At 38.3% G+C, this 20487-nt stretch overlaps 1 protein-coding gene across 1 annotated transcript in view; it reads right to left on the reverse strand.

The window, feature by feature from the left end:
• Positions 1-1415: 1415 nt before the first annotated feature.
• LOC128224158 (heparan sulfate 2-O-sulfotransferase 1-like) overlaps positions 1416-20487 on the reverse strand; it is a 44649-nt gene continuing 25577 nt past the window's right edge. Inside the window, exons 6-8 of the mRNA XM_052933877.1 lie at positions 15156-15253; positions 9720-9877; positions 1416-9317 (exon numbers count right to left, since the gene is read on the reverse strand). Of these exons, the coding sequence (XP_052789837.1) occupies positions 9025-9317; positions 9720-9877; positions 15156-15253 (549 nt within the window). The 3' untranslated portion in view covers positions 1416-9024. The remainder of the gene's footprint in view (positions 9318-9719; positions 9878-15155; positions 15254-20487) is intronic.

Genomic DNA, 20487 nt, shown 5'->3' on the forward strand with positions numbered 1-20487 from the left:
AGTTTTAATACCCTGCCCTTGTAGCTGTATTACCCTGCCCTTGTGGCTGTAATACCCTCTCCTTGTGGCTTTACTACCCTGCCCTTTCAGATTTAATACCCTGCCATTGTAGCTGTAATACCCTGCCCTTATGGCTTTAATACCCTATCCTTGCAGTTTTAATACCATGCCCTTGTAGCTGTAATACTCTGCCCTTGTGGCTGTAATACCCTCTCCTTGTGGCTTTAATACCCTGCCCATTCAGATTTAATACCCTGCTTTTGCAGCTTCAATACCCTGCCCTTGCAGCTTCAATACCCTACCATCGAAGCTTTAATACCCTGCTCTTGTAGATTGAATATCCTGCCCTTGTGGCTTCAATACCCTACCCTTGCAGCTTTAATACCCTAACCATATGGCTTTAATATCCTACCATTATGGCTTTAATACCCTGTCCTTGCAGTTTTAATATCCTGCCCTTGTGGCTTAAATACCATGCCCTTATGGCTTTAATACCCTTTTTTGCAGCCTTAATACCCAGCCCTTGCTACTTAAATACCCTGTTCTTGTAGCTTTAGTACCCTGTTCTTGCAGCTTCAATACTCTACCCTTGCAGCTTTAATACCCAGCCCTTGCAACTTTAATACCCTGATCTTGCAGCTTTAGTACCCTGTTCTCGCAGCTTCAATACCCTATCAATGCAGCTTTAATACCCTGCCATTGTGTCTTAAATACCCTGCCCTTGCAGCTTTACTACCCTGCCCTTGTGGTTTACTACCCTGCCCTTGTGGCTTTAATACCCTGCCCTTGCAGCTTTACTATCCTGCCCTTGTGGTTTAATACCCTGCCCTTGTGGCTTTAATAACCTGTCCTTGCAGCTTTACTACCCTGCCCTTGTGGTTTAATACCCTGCCCTTGTAGCTTTAATACCCTGCCATTGTGGGTTAAATACCCTGCCATTGTAGCTTAAATACCCTGTCCTTGTGGCTTTAATACCCTGCCCTCGGGACTTTAATACCCTACCCATATGGCTTTAATATCCTACCCTGATGGCTTTAATACCCTATCCTTGCAGTTTTAATACCCTGCCCTTGTGTCTTTAATACCCTGCCCTTGTAGCTTTAATACCCTGCCATTGTGGCTTTAATACCCTACCCTTGTGGGTTTAATACCCTACCCCTGCAGCTTCAATACCAGGCCCCTGCAGCTTCAATACCCTACCCTTGCAGCTTTAATACACCACCATTGCAGCTTTTATACCCTGCCCATGCAGCTTCAATACCAGGCCCCTGCAGCTTCAATACCCTGCCCTTGCAGCTTTCATACATTCATAGCATTTTCTTTTCAACAATATGATTCCATACATTAAATAAACAAATGGACACTATTTTAATAAGACAGCAATATGTGACTGGCAAATGAGATCAAGAGAATACTATATTGCGAACTTTATTTCACGTACTTACACTGTTACTTTAGGTAAACATGAGGATGTATAAACTACATAGTAACATGTTAAATGCAATTAAAACACAAATGTGGAACAAAAAGCAATAACATGCATGTAAAATGTATCTATTCTATTTGACATCGATATGTTTAAAATCAAAATCCTGTCAGTCTTTCATAAGATCAACTTATACATACAAGGGCCTGAAATTGTTTACTGTCAAAGACTTTAGTCCTTCAATGTGAAGTATACAATCCTTTACTGTATCAAAAATATCTTCTAAAAGCTACAGATTTAAATATTACACTGTCAGACTCGAAATGTCAAAATAATATTCTGAATAAATTGCATTATTTTCCATTTCAGTATTGTTACATTTTGGTGCATTTTTGCACTGTTTATTCCATTGACTTAAGTTTAAAGGTATTTTCGACAACATGATTCAAACATTAAAAAACTAGAGTTGTCACAGGAATTATGAATACCCCTAAATGCATTCTGACAAAAGAACGGTAAACTTTTTTTCATTTGGAAATAATCACATGAACATATTACCATATGGTGTTAAACCCATGTTCCAAACCTATGTACCAAAAACTAATTAAAAGGGGCATAACCCTGTCAAATGATTGAGTGGATTGAAATCAAAGCAGAACTTGATCTGAATTATATAGTGTAAAACACATGTTACACAATTATTTAAAACTTTTGTACATAAGTTATCATCATGACATTTTTTTCTCTCTCAAATTTTAAGTTGAAAAATGGAACAGTTCAATAGCAATGTGAAAGTTCAATAGAAATGAGAAAGTTGAATAGCAATGTGAAATTTGAATGGCAATATGAAAGTTGAATAGCAATGTGAAATTTGAATGGCAATATGAAAGTTTGACAGCAATATCAAAGTTAAATAGCAATGTGGAAGTTCAATAGCAATGTGAAAGTTCAATAGAAATGTGAAAAATAGAAATGTGAAAGTCCAATAGCAATGTGGCAGTTAAAAAGATATGTGAAAGTCATGGAGGGTCTTAATAAAGTCTTGATTCCTAAGTATTTACTCAATTCCCACTATTTTAATTTCTTTCAGTTATGTTTAAGAAACTCTTTACATATTATGATTAATTTCTTAATATTTGTTTAGCCAAAATGTGTGTACTAGCTGTGCACTATCTAAATAAAGCAATAAAATATCCAATAAACAGTTGAGTTTAACTTGAAATTTGTCAGTAATTACTTAATTAAATTTCTTGCTCTATAATATTTTTTATCAAAAGTATTGTACAATTTGTTTATATCGACATTAGTTGTAGGAAAATGCAATTCCAGCAGAAAAATAATAATAAGATTTCATACCATGCTAATGAGTACTATGCTAAAATTAGCTGAGTTAGATATCAAGTAATACCTTGAGGTAAAATGTGCTGAGTAAGTTATTGAGTTATAACTTAAGAAATAATGAGTAAAGTAAGTTATTAAGTAAATATTTTTGGGAAGCTTTGGCAAAATAATGAGAAGCTACAGTAAAATAAGAAATGACTTAACAGAAAAGCAAACAATGACAGACATGGATGTCTGCGTATCGTGCGAAATACCTCATTAGAAATACATACAATGACAGGCATGGAAGTAACAGTATCATAAGACAGCGTGCTCGACTACGACTTGTTTCTAGGGTCATACTGAAGTAACTAACGTAAATGTCTTGCGGCCTTGAACACTAAGGTTCGCTGTAATGTAAATAGCATAAACCAGATATGATATGAGATATGATTCAAAGCCCCAACATGCCGATAATTCACCAAACTTTTTAAGTCAATCAGGGGTAATAATTTGTATTTAGGATCATACTGAGTTGTCTAACTTTGTTGTTGTTTAACTAAGTGTTTGATGGAACTGGATATTTGTGTGAGGTATCAAGTCAATTGAATGAACAGTTTTTGAGGTAGTATAAAAAAAGAATATGCCTTAAAGGGGCTGTACTCCGTATGATGAAAAGCTAAAAAAAAATAAACTTGGTATCGAAGTGTACAATGCATTGAAACTTACTAACTGAAGTACCACATAGTTTACAATCAATTCATTTTTCAAACTTTTTTTGTATTTTTCCATTAAAAAGACTACTAGGTATGTCTACCTAAGATTCGTTCCTTATATGTGATTGGCTAGTCGATGTTATCATGTGATATTACCAAGTTAGGTATATAGCTTAAATATTCCAACCATTTAAGTAAGCCTTCATAGCACAGTGGATGCAACACTGGACTGCAATTTTGGTGACACTAGTTTGAACCCGGCCTTCGACTTCTTTTTTTTTAAATTTTGGTAATTTTTTTTTACAATTATGATATCAAAGAGTAAAACATTTTATTAAATAAATGTCCTGAGATTTGTTACAGAAAAAAACTTTTTTTGGTGTCAATCTGGTGTACAGTCCCTTTAAAGATACACCATTTTTCTAAGTCAATCAGGGGCCATAATTTATATTTAGGATCAAATAGAGCCATTTCACTTAAATGTCTCATGCCCCTGAACAACAGTGTGAAGTATCAAGTCAATTGAATGAACATTCTTTGAGATAAGACTAAAAATAATAACTTGTTCTACAACCTTGACCGATTAAGTCATTCAAGACACAGACGCCAATGCTACACAGAGGCGAGTAGAGAGCCCTTCTTGTTCTTTGAATAGTCGAGGTAACAAACGACTACACAGAAAAGCATACAATCATTGACATGTGATTCACAAAATAAACTATTTCATTACACTATAAATCTATATATTTCATTGACAACAGTCACTGGCAGAACACCACTATTATGACTATTGAGTATTGCTATGAAACTTGCAAAGTGTTTTTGTCTCATTCATTTAGCTATTTTTGCTTTTTTTAAACTCAAAAGTTGAAAAAGTACATGAGCATATTGTTATAGATTGTTAATAATATGTCCGTGATATTTTACACAAAGATGTTATTCTTTGACCTTCTATATTTACCCTTGCTTCAAAGCCCTATCCTTTACATGGTACAAGCATCGTTACAGATCTTAACATTTTTTACAAAATATACAAAAGTAATATATACATGTTCTGTCGAGAAAAGTGACAATTAGTTTCTTGTTATGAGGTAATACATTGTTTTCAAATTATACTTGATTTAATTTCGTTTGAAAATAAATCATAATACTTAAGAATGATATGCCTGTTTTGTTTTTCTCGGTGCATGACCTCAGCAAAACACTACATCAAATTATAAACATAAAACAATTAAAGAACTATATCTGCAACAGTTTATATTAATAATAAATTTAACGATATATAGTTTGCAGTTAGAATTTTCAGAAAATGACAAACTATTTCCTCATTTACCTATCTACTAGATCAAATTTATTACATTAAATAAATCGTTTCAGTTTCGTTTTTTCCTGTGTTACACAGTGTAATAAACATACCATAGTATTAAGAGATTTTACCCATTTTTTCTCAATATTTTTCCTCTACATATTATTTATCCTAGCATATTATCCAAAGGAAAATTTGGTAATGTCCATGTAATTACACAACACAAATAATGCACTATTTTATTCATATTACGTGGACCATTTTTGAAAAATAATGTACTAGAAAAATATCTAGTATTGATTTCATGCATTTCAGTGGTTTATTGGAAAAAATCCAGAGGATTATATCCTGATAAAGTCATAATTGAAACACTGAGTACATAAAAATATAATTTCCCTTTTTATCTTTCTTAGCCCCTGAAAAATGAAAAAGTAAATGAACACAGTGCTAGAAAGAAAATCAACAACAAAACTACTGGTATGACATCATTTGGCTAAATTTTGACATGATTTTTCAATTAAATATCAATTTATTGTAATTTTTGAAAAGTTTTAAGCAAGTTTTACAATAAAATTGTTTGTTTCAATGCAAGATTGCAATATATTTCAGCCCGTCAAGACCAAAAGTAAATATGGGTTCATTCACTCATGGCCACTCACAGTGAAATATATAGATATATTAAAGAGAATAATTGTTTGTTTCAGTGTAAGATCAGAATGTCTTACATACATGTACAAACAATTATCCTCTATGTCATCATATTTCAATACAGTCTTGACTGATTCTGACTACTTTATAAAGACTTAAAACAGTCTATTATAATACAGTAGTCAAATAGAATCACTATAAACAACTACATGACAATTCCCTGATCTGAATAATTCTCACTGCACTAGTTTCCTATATATATATACAATATGACAACCAAACAACTACTCGTATGTTTTTCTAAAGCTCACCTATGTTTATATATAAATATATATATAAAATTATCTATCTGTAAAATAGTAAATCATGGTTCTCATAAAGAAAATTTCCTTCAAAAGACTCATGAAAAACGTTAATACTAATATGACTATTATCAAACATTACATTCGGAATGTGATTATCAACATGAGCACCCTAAGCTGAGACCAATGGGTTATCAGCGAGAGCACCCCAAGCCGGGGACCAATTGGTTATCAGTGAGAACACACCAAGCCGGGGACCAATGGGTTATCAGCCAGAGAACCACAAGCCGGGGACCAATTTGTTATCAGCGAGAGCACCCCAAGCCGGGGACCAATGGGTTATCAGCCAGAGCACCACAAGCTGAGACAAATGGATAACAAACAGAGCACCCCAAGTGGGAACCAATAGGTTATTAGAGAGAAGACCCCAAGCAGAGGACCAATGGGTTACTGTGAAATCATTAATGTTCGTGGGGCATTAATGTTCGTGGTTTTCGTGGGTTGGGTGATCCACGAATTCAAGATCCCACGAAATATAAACCCTTTATTCACTTTTCAATTGCCTTGTTACGTACATACTCTAGTATATTCTTTACAGAGGTCGCAGTTTACAGTGTTAAAACCTGTCTCACTGTATAACTTACGATCATTATTCTGTTAATATATTATAACTGCCTTTTACAGATAATGAACCAAATCAATTAAATGTGTTTTATGCAGCAAATGACAGTTATAAGCATGTGGTTAAACGTGTGCTGTTAATGAAAATCTCCAAGTTTACAAGATGTGCGTGATGAGTGTCCATACTCGATTTTTTTATTTAATGAAATAATTAATCGATTACTAGTACATTGAAGGTTACTAAGCACCGAACGTGACAATATACGCACCTTTTCGGTGTTTTCACAGTTTGCAAAATTCTTAATTGGCATTCAATGGCTTCCCCTATCTGTATTTATGATCAGGGTACATCTTCTTTTATTACCTTTATTCCCAATTAAATAGATAAGTGACATGGGTATATGCACTAATTGGCATGTCGTACCATATTAGCGAGTGTCATAAACCGAGTGACGTAGAAGACGGAAATCACGGTACCCACGAAATTGTTTTTTTTTTCGGCAAACCACAAAATTTCATGCCCACGAACATTAATGATTTCACAGTATCAGAGAGAAGACCCCAAGCAGGGGACCAATGGGTTATCAATGAAAGCACCCCAGTCAGAGGACCAATGTGTTATCACAGAGAGGTCCCCAAGCAGAGGACCAATGGGTTATCAGAGAGAAAACCTCAGGCAGGGGACCAATGGGTTATCAGAGAGAACACCCCAAGCAGGGGACCAATATGTTATCAGAGAGAGCACCCCAAGCAGAGGACCAATGTGTTATCAGAGAGAGGAACCCAAGCATGGGACCAATGGGTTATCAGAGAGAGGACCCCAAGCAGGGGACAAATAGTTTATCAGTGACAGGATCCCAAGCAGGGGACCAATGGGTTATCAATGAGAGCACCCCAAGCAGAGGACCAATATGTCATCAGAGAGAGGACCCCAAGCAGGGGACCAATGGGTTATCAATGAGAGCACCCCAAGCAGAGGACCAATATGTTATCAGAGAGAGGACCCCAAGCAGGGGACCAATGGGTTATCAATGAGAGCACCCCAAGCAGAGAACCAATTTGTTATCAGAGAGAGGACCCCAAGCCCAGGACCAATGGGTTATAAGAGAGAGGACCCCAAGCAGGGGACCAATGGGTTATCAGAGAGAGCACCCCAAGCCGGGGACCAATTGGTTATCAGCGAGAGCACCACAAGCTGAGACAAATGGATAACAAAAAGAGCACCCCAAGTTGGGACCAATGGGTTATCAGTGAGAGCACCCTAAGCGGGGATCAAGTGATTATCAGTAAGAGCTCCCTAAGTGGGGCCCATTGGGTTATCAGAGAGAGCACCCTAAGTGGGGCCCATTGGGTTATCAGAGAGAGCACCCTAAGTGGGGCCCATTGGGTTATCAGAGAGAGCACCCTAAGTGGGGCCCATTGGGTTATCAGAGAGAGCACCCTAAGTGGGGCCCATTGGGTTATCAGAGAGAGCACCCTAAGTGGGGCCCATTGGGTTATCAGAGAGAGCACCCTAAGTGGGGCCCATTGGGTTATCAGAGAGAGCACCCTAAGTGGGGCCCATTGGGTTATCAGAGAGAGCACCCTAAGTGGGGCCCATTGGGTTATCAGAGAGAGCACCCTAAGTGGGGCCCATTGGGTTATTAATGGGAGCATCCAAAGCAGGAACCAATGGATTATCAGCAAGAGCACCCCAAGCGGGGGCTTAATTGATTATTAATGAGAGCACACAGGGGAGGCCAATGTTTGTCTAATGTTTATGTTCAGTTGGGCGAAAGGCAAAACTCAGCAATTATTAAAGGCAGAGTTATGGGCCTTGCAATGATATGCGTATTGTCAGTTGCAACAGTGAACATAGTTTGGTGTAAACTATGGCCAAATGTTAGCATAATACCTCTGACATCAAAGCTATGACAATGCTTGACATTTTTTCATGAAAATCAGACAAGCTAAAAATGAAAGAGTCTTGTGTATGAAGACTTTATATACAAATACTTATATTCTAGTTTGAAAATAAACTAGATCAGGGCTGAATTTCATAAAACATCTTAAGTCATTCCTTAATTAAATCGTTTTTTACAATTAAGCATCTCATTCATTTTATGACATTATAACTAATTTATATCTGAAGTATATTATCTTCATTAATTTGATTGCATATACAAACTACTATGTTAGAACTACTTGTACTTTTCTTTTAATTTGACTATGAAAATTTGAGGAAATTGACTTAAGATAAGAAATGACTAAAGGTGTTCTATGAACACCAACCAAGACTTCACGCACACACACACACATGCAAGCACGCACGCACGCACACACACACATTGCATTCAACATTGTATCATATATCTAAACATTTATGAAAATGTCTCGTTTGATTAACATAACTAAAGCTGTTTAACAATTGTTAATAACAAAAATGATATAACTAGGCTTAATTCGAACATTCAGCAGTTTCATAATAATGCTTGCATTTCAACTGTCTAGCAGAGTATTGAATATCAGCATTACAATATGGAAAAATATCAGGTCAAAACAATCAACAAGTACTTGTACTTGGTCAATGTCAAACTTGGACTTATCTTCTTCACCAGGCATTTTGTACATCACAGTCATTATCACTTGTCTCCAGATGGGAAGATCATGTCACTTTAACACTGTAAAGAACCGTTAATCTTTCCATCAGCCTGGCATGTCTGGACGAACTTTTTCATAATGAAACTGTAACCCTTTAGGAACATAGAGTCGCCCATCAGACAGCAAAAAGCTTTGCTGATTCTGCAAGTCTGCAGCAGTTTCAGGGTCTAAAGTATCCACTGCAGCGAACGTCAATCTTTTTTGAAATCGAAAATGATCTAATGCAAACTCATAAAACTCGTGTTCCATTTTCCATATTGCTGATTCCTCAATTTTTGCTATGGAAGACTTGCTAGGGTTATCTTTTTTGTTTGTTTTCCGTAAATGTGACCTCTCCCCTAAAAAAGAGAAAACAAGTTGTCATCAAATTGCAGCAAATCAATATGCATTTTCTTAATTTGAAATCTTAAAATGCACCATTTATTTGTTAGTCCCTCGATGAAAGTTAAATATCTCTACAGCAACATGTTTTAAGCTAACAGACAAGGCAATTAATCAGTTGATATTTTGGCGATTTGATGTAAACATCTGAAATAGTCTTCATTGTGTAAGGTATACACTCATGCCAACTTTCCTTTTTATTACAAGTACTGAGTTCTCAATGTTTCTTAGAATAAACCATTTTAAGGCAAATGCCAGACAAGGGAGCAAATGCAACAATGTTTTATCATGTTTATCATCTTTGGTATGACATGAGAATTGCACCTGGGAAATTGCAGTACACATGAAAAAATTATTACCATTGATATAGAGATCCATTGCTCCCTTGAAAAAGCGAGGCAGCATCACTTCCAACATTGCGATAAAGTCCCCTAGCTCTTCAGTGACCCCAACCAGGAGATAGTTATTAATCAGGTTATACTTTGCTTGTTCCAGGGCCCATCTACTGCCAGGCTGCCTAAAATGGATATGTAAAACTTATATACATAATAAGTATCACTTCCACCATCATTCCCAACTAGGTGGTGGTCATTCATGAGACTATACTTGGCTTGCTTGAGGGCCCATCTACTGCCAGACTGCTGAAAAAAAGATATTTAAAACATCTTTTGTACACTCCCTAAATCTCTTCCAACACGGGCAGAAGGAAATCTAGCTCCTTTCTTGATACAGGGCCCCATCTGCTCCCACATTGATTGAAACAGATATGAAAACTGTCTTTGCTATATAAATTTCATTATTTAAGTAAAAACTTGATAACTTATTTCATTCCCCTGTCATATGCATCGGTGTTAAAAAGTTTGCTGTTCAGAACCCTCAGAACGCTCTACCTGTAGAGTGGTTGGTTTACAGAGGCATTTAATATTCACAATCGTTGTCCCCAAACTAAGACCTTGATAATATAAATATGAATTACTGATGTTTGCCAATGATTAATTAATTGTATCGTGAATTTCATACCCCACAAATTTGGCTGAAAACCCCCCACAAAAATAACAAAAATAGGACCTTACGATTTTTTGTGTCTGAGCCAAACAGAGGAGAGTTACTCTTCAACAACATTCTTATGTTATGTTCCGGGCCAGTAATCAATATTTATCTTATCTTTATCTTTAGACATGCCTTACTGATTCTTTTCTGTTCATTAGTCAGCTAAATATATATACAGGCCAATCAAAAACATTAGTTTTTAACCTCATATTTAATTTAAATCTATGGTGTTTATTGAATATGGCACCTGGTTGGATGCCTTGGTGAGAAGCAAATGTGCTTACTACTGTGCTAGATGCTGATGATAGAAGTGAGTGAGCTAACAAAGGTGTAAACCAGATAACAGGGATGCCTTCTTGAGATGTGCAGGTAACAGGGATGCCTTCTTGAGAAGCGAATGTGCTTACCTATGTGCTAGATGCTGTTGTGAGATGTGAGTGTGCTAACCACTGTGTAAACCAGGTAACCAGGATGCCTTGGTGAGAAGTGAATGTGCTTACCAATGTGTAAACCAGGTAACAGGGATGCCTTCTTGAGAAGCGAATGTGCTTACCAATGTGCTAGATGCTGTTGTGAGATGTGAGTGTGCTAACCACTGTGTAAACCAGGTAACCAGGATGCCTTGGTGAGAAGTGAATGTGCTTACCAATGTGTAAACCAGGTAACAGGGATGCCTTCTTGAGAAGCGAATGTGCTTACCTATGTGCTAGATGCTGTTGTGAGATGTGAGTGTGCTAACCACTGTGTAAACCAGGTAACCAGGATGCCTTGGTGAGAAGTGAATGTGCTTACCAATGTGTAAACCAGGTAACAGGGATGCCTTCTTGAGAAGCGAATGTGCTTACCTATGTGCTAGATGCTGTTGTGAGATGTGAGTGTGCTAACCACTGTGTAAACCAGGTAACAGGGATGCCTTCTTGAGAAGCGAATGTGCTAACCACTGTGTAAACCAGGTAACAGGGATGCCTTCTTGAGAAGCGAATGTGCTTACCAATGTGTAAACCAGGTAACCATGATGCCTTGGTGAGAAGCGAATGTGCTTACCAATGTGTAAACCAGGTAACAGGGATGCCTTCTTGAGAAGCGAATGTGCTAACCACTGTGTAAACAAGGTAACAGGGATGCCTTCTTGAGAAGCGAATGTGCTTACCAATGTGTAAACCAGGTAACCATGATGCCTTGGTGAGAAGCGAATGTGCTTACCAATGTGTAAACCAGGTAACAGGGATGCCTTCTTGAGAAGCGAATGTGCTTACCAATGCATAAACCAGGTAACCATGATGCCTTGGTGAGAAGCGAATGTGCTTACTACTTTGCTAGATGCTGTTGTGAGAAGTGAGTGTGCTAACCACTGTGTAAACCAGGTAATCAGGATGCCTTGGTGAGAAGCGAATGTGCTTACCAATGTGTAAACCAGGTAACCGGGATGCCTTCTTGAGAAGCGAATGTGCTTATCAATGTGTAAACCAGGTAACCAGGATGCCTTGGTGAGAAGCGAATGTGCTTACCAATGTGTAAACCAGGTAACCAGGATGCCTTGGTGAGAAGCGAATGTGCTTACCAATGTGTAAACCAGGTAACCGGGATGCCTTCTTGAGAAGCGAATGTGCTTACCAATGTGTAAACCAGGTAACCGGAAAGCCTTCTTGAGAAGCGAATGTGCTTACCAATGTGTAAACCAGGTAACCGGGATGCCTTCTTGAGAAGCGAATGTGTTTACCAATGTGTAAACCAGGTAACAGGGATGCCTTCTTGAGAAGCGCATGTGCTTACTTATGTGCTAGATGCTGTTGTGAGAATTGAGTGTGCTAACCAATGTGTAAACCAGGTAACCGGGATGCCTTCTTGAGAAGCGAATGTGCTTACTTATGTGCTAGATGCTGTTGTGAGAATTGAGTGTGCTTACCAATGTGTAAACCAGGTAACTGGGATGCCTTCTTGAGAAGCGAATGTGCTTACCAATGTGTAAACCAGGTAACTGGGATGCCTTCTTGAGAAGCGAATGCGCTTACCAATGTGTAAACCAGGTAACAGGGATGCCTTCTTGAGAAGCGAATGTGCTTACCAATGTGTAAACCAGGTAACTGGGATGCCTTCTTGAGAAGCGAATGTGCTTACTTATGTGCTAGATGCTGTTGTGATAATTGAGTGTGCTAACCACGGTACAAACCAGGTAACTGGGATGAGTTGGTGAGAAGCGAGTGCACTAACAGGACAACCTGGGACATCTTTATTGAGAATAGAACGTGCTTAACACAGCAATCTGGACAGCCTGGGATGTCTAAGTGAAAAGTGAGTGTGTTAACAAGTGCGCTAAGTGGACAAGCTAGCTCTTGGCCTCTCTGAATGGACACCAGTACAAGTTTCTACGCAGTTAATGGACTCAAGCAAGATTTATATCTGCTTTTAGCTGTCTGTACCATCTAGCTACAATAAACTTCAAGTAGGGGCGTCCTTCACATTTATCCTTGCCATCCTTGCATGCAATAAAGGCAAGATAAATATGGACATTGAAATTCAAAGAAAAGGAAAAACTGTTATATCTATTTCTGTCATATCTATTTATATTTAAATAGTCTGTTAGTTCAGAAAAAGAAAACTCTCTTCTGTCAGTGGAAAAAACAAACTATTATTTCAATAAATATTCTTAGGAAGATCATATAATAAGCATGAAATACACTCGAGAAAAGATCAAAATGGAATGCATGAAATACAAATCATATTTCAAGAAGTTTTCTTTTTTGATTTTTCCTATTAAATGAACTATCTACAGCTTAAGCAAAATTACACTTTCTGAGATATGTGGTCACGAACGTCTAACACCTACTCTGTTATCAACGAAGTAAATTTATTAGCTACTCAATATTGCTTCTGCATTTGGAAACATGACGTCAAAATTAGACTTAAGCTCAGATTACAAGGGAGAAAAAAATGTACTGACTGTTATTTAGATCTTTTAGACAAGGGAATGAGATTTTTAAAGCCTTAACACAATTATGGCCATTCAATTTCTGTAATTGATAGAACGATTATCTGAGTAAAATGAAGGATTGACGAGGCAATATTAAGGAAAGGAATTCATGAGTTACAAACTAGAAGCAAAATATCAGAAAGGAATGAAAGAGTTTGGCAAGTGGAGAACACTACATTTCTAGGTGCAAATGGATTTTGGGCTATTTTTTACTCAGTTTTCTAAATGAGTAGAATTGAATGGTGGCTAGATGCATGTTTTCTTTGATGTCACACAATTTTTCCATAACACTGTGGCAATGATGGTGATTGAAAATTGGCCTGCAACCAGCACTTGAAATACTCCTGATTGGCCTGAGCCCTGCACTTGAAATCCCCCTGGTTGGCCTGAGCCCTGCACTTGAAATACTCCTGATTGGCCTGAACCCTGCACTTGAAATACTCCTGATTGGCCTGAACCCTGCACTTGAAATACTCCTGATTGGCCTGAGCCCTGCACTTGAAATACCCCTGGTTGGCCTGAGCCCTGCACTTGAAATCCCCCTAGTTGGCCTGAGCCCTGCACTTGAAATACTCCTGATTGGCCTGAGCCCTGCACTTGAAATATCCCTGGTTGGCCTGAGCCCTGCACTTGAAATACTCCTGATTGGCCTAAGCCCAGCACTTGAAATCCCCCTGGTTGGCATGAGCCCTGCACTTGAAATACTCCTGATTGGCCTAAGCCCAGCACTTGAAATCCCCCTGGTTGGCCTGAGCCCTGCACTTGAAATACCCCTGGTTGGCCTGAGCCCTGCACTTGAAATACTCCTGATTGGCCTAAGCCCAGCACTTGAAATCCCCCTGGTTGGCCTGAGCCCTGCACTTGAAATACCCCTGGTTGGCCTGAGCCCTGCACTTGAAATACCCCTGGTTGGCCTGAGCCCTGCACTTGAAATACCCCTGGTTGGCCTGAGCCCTGCACTTGAAATATCCCTGGTTGGCCTGAGCCCTGCACTTGAAATATCCCTGGTTGGCCTGAGCCCAGCACTTGAAATCCCCCTGGTTGGCCTGAGCCCTGCACTTGAAATACCCCTGGTTGGCCTGAGCCCTGCACTTGAAATACCCCTGGTTGGCCTGAGCCTTGCACTTGAAATATCCCTGGTTGGCCTGAGCCCTGCACTTGAAATACCCCTGGTTGGCCTGAGCCCTGCACTTGAAATGCCCCTGGTTGGCCTGATCCCTGCACTTGAAATACCCCTGGTTGGCCTAAGCCCAGCACTTGAAATGCCCCTGGTTGGCCTGAGCCCAGCACTTAAAATCCCCCTGGTGGCATGAGCCCTGCACTTGAAATGACCCTGGTTGGCCTGAGCCCAGGACTTGAAATCTCCCTGGTTGGCCTGAGCCCAGGACTTGAAATCTCCCTGGTTGGCCTGAGCCCAGCACTTGAAATGACCCTGGTTGGCCTGAGCCCAGCACTTGAAATGACCCTGGTTGGCTTGAGCCCAGCACTTTAAATCCCCCTGGTGGCATGAGCCTTGCACTTGAAATGCCCCTGGTTGGCCTGAGCCCAGGACTTAAATGCCCCTGTTAAGCTTGAGCCCTGCACTTGAAATGCCCCTTTTTAGCTTTTGCCCTGCACTTTAAATGACCCTGGTTGGCCTGAGCCCTGCACTTGAAATTGAGTCCTATCATACAGTAGTAAATACACACAAGTTGTCTGCAATCAAGTTTATATCATACAGACAAATCAAGGTTATATCATACAAGTAGACATCTTGGTAAAATCATGTACATACCTGCACCTGTATGAGTGTCCACAGAAGAACGGAATCTGTAGCCAGAGGTTGACAGGATCACAGTCCTTATGGCCCTGCTCCACACAATCATCAAATGTCTGAAATATACAGCATTTTCCTATACATGTTTGTTGTCTTAAATATCTGTGGTTAAGCTGGGAGCCAAAGGTTGATAGGATCACAGTATTTGTCCACAATATCATCAAATGTCTGAAATATACAGCATTGTTCTAAACAGGTGAGGTGTCTTATATATCGGTGGTTAAGCTAGGAGCCAAAGGTTGACAGGATCAAAGTATCTATGGCCCTGCTCCACACAATCATCAAATGTCTGAAATATACAGCATTGTTCTAAACAGGTGAGGTGTCTTATATATCGGTGGTTAAGCTAGGAGCCAAAGGTTGACAGGATCAAAGTATCTATGGCCCTGCTCCACACAATCATCAAATGTCTGAAATATACAGCATTGTTCTATACATATTTGTTGTCTTTAATATCTTTAATATCTGTGGTTAAGGTGGGAGCCAACGGTCGACAGGATCACAGTATTTGTTGCCCTGCTCCACACATTAAATGTCTGAAATATGCAGCAGTGTTCTATACAGGTGAGGTGTCTTATATATCGGTGGTTAAGCTAGGAGCCAGAGGTTTATAGGTTAAAAGTACTTGTGGCCCTGCTCCCGACACTATCAAATGTCTGAAATATACAGCAATGCTCTATATACATGTGAGGTGTCTTATATATTGGTGGTTAAGCTGGGAGCCAGAGGTTTACAGGTTCAAAGTACTTGTGGCCCTGCTCCTGACACTATCAAATGTCTGAAATATACAGCAATGCTCTATATACATGTGAGGTGTCTTATATATTGGTGGTTAACCTGGGAGCCAGAGGTTTACAGGTTCAAAGTACTTGTGGCCCTGCTCCCGACACTATCAAATGTCTGAAATATACAGCAATACTCTATATACATGTGAGGTGTCTTATATATTGGTGGTTAACCTGGGAGCCAGAGGTTTACAGGTTCAAAGTACTTGTGGCCCTGCTCCCGACATTATCAAATGTCTGAAATATACAGCAATGCTCTATATACATGTGAGGTGCCTTATATATTGGTGTGTAAGCTGGAAGCTGGAGGTTGACAGGGTCACAGTATTTGTGGCCCTGCTCCACACAATCCTCAAATGTTTAAAATATACATCAACATTCTATACCAGGGCTTTTTCTAGGCTTTTTTGGAACACATAATTGGACCTATATGTGGGAATATTTAAAGAAAAAATCCTTGATTTGAGAATGACAAATCCAGAGGGTAACCTGGGAAATATGAAAATTCTGCAGGATTTTTAAGTAATTTACACTTGGAAATGGGTCAGAATATCTGACCTGTGGAACTGCAAGAAAAAGGCTTGCGTACATGTGTGTGGTGTCATTTACCTCTGGTGAAGACGGAAACTTGAGGTTGACTGTATCACCGTCCTGCTTATAAAATGTCTCAAACTTAGTTCACATTTTGTTGTTGAAAATAAGCGATATATAACAGTTTGCAAATTAATAGGAGATGTCACTATTAGTGACGAATGCCCCCGAAGAGCCAGATAGGACAGATCAATGGAATATGTCTACATTCAGAGAGTATGATGAACCTATAGTTGTTGAGTTCAAGTGTGGAGAAGCGATTAACTAAGAGGAAGGGACCTGCACTTTGCAACTGACATGTTGCCTTTATGTGCCAAACATCTGTGGCATGTTATTTCAAAATTTGTCTGCCATGAAAACATGACAGCCCCGACTTGACCACCTATTCTGTTTATGCATATATGCAGATTTCCATTATGATTAACGCGACTTTGACTTCAAGACACACTAATCTTTTTTGCCGAACATCTGAAGCATGTTTTTCATAATCCCCACTTGCGTGACTAAGTTACAGCACAGACAATACCACTTATACTCTATGTGAATACATTAGGGATGGCAACGAGTAGTAAAATTAATACTCGAGTACTCGGACAATCGTTCGATCGAAAAATTGATTTATGTTCGCAAAGACAAGATTGTGTATACATGTATCGTTAATGATGTATATTGTGCATTTCATTACGTATTAAAACAATTAATGATATAAAAAGAAAACAAATGTTGTTTCAGGCTTTTAGTTTGTCTTATTCGTTTCATTGTATACAAGTTTGGACTGCAGAAATGAACAACAATCGGAATTACAATGAACGAAAATTAACAGCATACATAAAAGAAGTGAACGAAATTCAATACGAAGTTCAGTTGTTCACTCTACAAATTATTTTTTTTAAATTGATAGTGTTTCGTACTGTGTAACTCTTGTTTACCTCATCAATATTCATATTTCTTGATTTAAAATATCAACCAATCAATTGTGATTATCATTGCAAAAATAGTTAAAATACGCCATTTAAGAAATCAATTCTCGATACTCTTTCGCTCCATAGCTTCCACTGTTTGGTGAAAGGTCTCTAATTGGTATACAATAGGATTATGTAGGTGAAAGTACCGCTATCAAAACTTCGCTAATTGACATCAGTGCTAATTTAAAATAGGGGTCCTTTGTTGACAGTTTGCAACTATCACAACAACTGTCAACTAATTGATTGAGGTCAATTGTGAACACAGCGGGGATTAGAGGGACTGTAAACTGTCCTATTGGCAACTAACCAGATCTGATATTTTGTCTGTAAATCATGTATTTGGTGATTTTTATAGATTTAAAAAAAAAAATTCCGAGTACTCGAGTAGTGATTTGGTACTCGAGTACTCGAACGTTCGATCGAGAACTCGAGTATTCGTTGCCATCCCTAGAATACATGCAGCACTCCATAATGATAAACCTCTAAGTCTGATCTTGACCTTTGAGCTAGGTATATTGGTCTTGCACACGACACACATTGTGCTCAATATCTGTGCCTCCTACTCTCCTCCCTCCTATTCTCTTATCTGCATAACTATATGCAGTATTCCATAACAATTAACCTCTTAGTGTGACCTTGACCTTTGGGGAAGGGACATGGGTTGCCTTTGTGTTCCATAAGTCCGTGCCATGTTGTTTCAAAATCGCATAATGCATGACAAAGCCTGGACATGGACAAAAAACAGGCAAAAGAATGGACACATGGACAGAGGAATTTTAATAACAACCTTGCAAAATATATTAATTTCCCATGTTTGCCAATGATAAATCTTTAGTGTTGCAAAGTTTAAACCAAGCAAATTTGGCCTGCACTAAAAATTCATAAAAAAAGAACCCCATGAACTTAAGACAGTCTACAATACTTGAGTAAGAGTATTGAGATGGTATTTGCTACAAATCAGTGAAATGTACACTGCATTTTCAAGGATTAAACATGTTTCCTTAGAAATACAGTTCTTGGCATAACTGTTCTCAGCAGTACCATTGAGTCAATATTTTACACTGCCTTATCAACCCTTAATACTCTCACAAGTATCATTAAAAACCTTTTTGCAATGTAAAATAACTCATAAAATTCACCACTGCTCTACAATTACAAATCACTCAAACCCATTATCAAATTATAGATGAAGTATAATGTAATTATCAATAACAGCAGGAAGTCAAGGAATTTACTCTGCTTGAAATACACTTACCGGTAATCCCAAAAGAAACTGCACACTTTTGTTTTTGCTGATTTTGGTGTGTTTTCTTTCATGAGAAACCGTCATTATGCCCCCCCTTTTTCCGTCAAAACAAGAATTGTAACTCAACCATAATGAAAGAGTTATGGGTCTTGCTATTTATGTATTTATAAAGCCTGGCACCATGTGTTCCAAGTTTAATTTTATAAATGTTTCAACGTTTTTTGAGTGATGGCCATGGTTAAATTTCTTGCACTATGTCGCCATCGACAACAACGACACCCGGCTTTCACAATATCGTCAAATTGCAGATAAACTAAATGTAAACAAGAGGCCCATGAGGGCCTCTGCTTTACTGGCATGGCCTGTTTGGTTACTTTCTATTACCGGCTTGTTAGAATGGGTAAGTGATGTCTGAGCGGATCGGGCTGATTTTCAAAAGAAACAGTGGTTAAGTTAATATCTTACTACTGTCTAAGTTAAGTAAACAACTGCTTTTGACAGTTTCAAGGGCCATAATCCAGTAGTGCTGCGATGATGCATGTTTCATAAGCTCAATTATACAGGGCTCTAACTAGGCTGAACATTTTTGGAGTTCTAAGTGACTTCTCCCTCCAGTCAGGGAGAAGTGGGGATACTTTTAGGAGAAGTGATACTTATCGTAACATTTATATTGAGATTTGATAGTTCCTGTAATGTACAGAGTTAAAATCAACAGTTAAAATCAGATTTTCAAGAGTCAAGATCCGGTTTTATTATTTCGTGGTCTTTCTTCGAAATTTAAGATCATAAGATACCAGGTACATACCCATACAACTTTAAATAATTTCTAAAACTTAAATAAAAATTAGAATTTTCAGGATTTTAATTAGATCTACCGTATAAGAACCAATTTTCATGCTGGAAAAATCATCAACAAGGGGTACATCATGACCAAGTTTGAACATAATCCGTCCAATCATTACATTCAGGACAATTTTTTTCTAAGATTTGACCTAGTGACCTAATTTTTGATCATATGTGACCCAGTTTTAAATAAGTCCAAGATTTCATCAAGGAAAACATTCTGATTAAGTTTTATATATATTTGACCATATATTATGCCTCTAGTTTGTTCCAAAGATTTTTCTAAGATTTGACCTAGTGACCTAGTTTTAGACCCCATGTGACCCACTTTTTTAAGTGGTCCCTATTACATGAAGGGGTACATCATGACCAATTTTAAACATTACTTGACCAATCATTACCATGATATGGTTCCGGACAAGATTTTTCTAAGATTTGACCTAGTGACCTAATCTTCGATCAAATGTGACCCAGTTTTATTTACGACCAAGAGTTCATCAAGGAAATATTCTGATTAAGTTTTATGAATATTTGACCATGTATAATGCATCTAGTGTGTTCCAAAGATTTTCTAAGATTTGACCTAGTGACCTAGTTTTTGACCCCATGTGACCCACTTTTACAAGTGGACGAGATTTGATCAAGGGGAACATTCTGACCAAGTTGAACATTTTCTGATCAATGCCTACCAAGATATGGTACTGGACGTACATACGTACGTACGGATGGAATGATGGATGGACGGTCAACGCCAAAACAATATCCCCCTCCTGAAACCTTTGATTCGGTGTGGATAATAAAACTTTAATGGAATAAGTTGTTATCATTTTTCCTTCTCTTAAACATGGTGGTTTAACAAC

This window comes from Mya arenaria, chromosome 17 (genome assembly GCF_026914265.1).
Source record: "Mya arenaria isolate MELC-2E11 chromosome 17, ASM2691426v1".
Lineage (NCBI taxonomy): Eukaryota > Metazoa > Mollusca > Bivalvia > Myida > Myidae > Mya > Mya arenaria.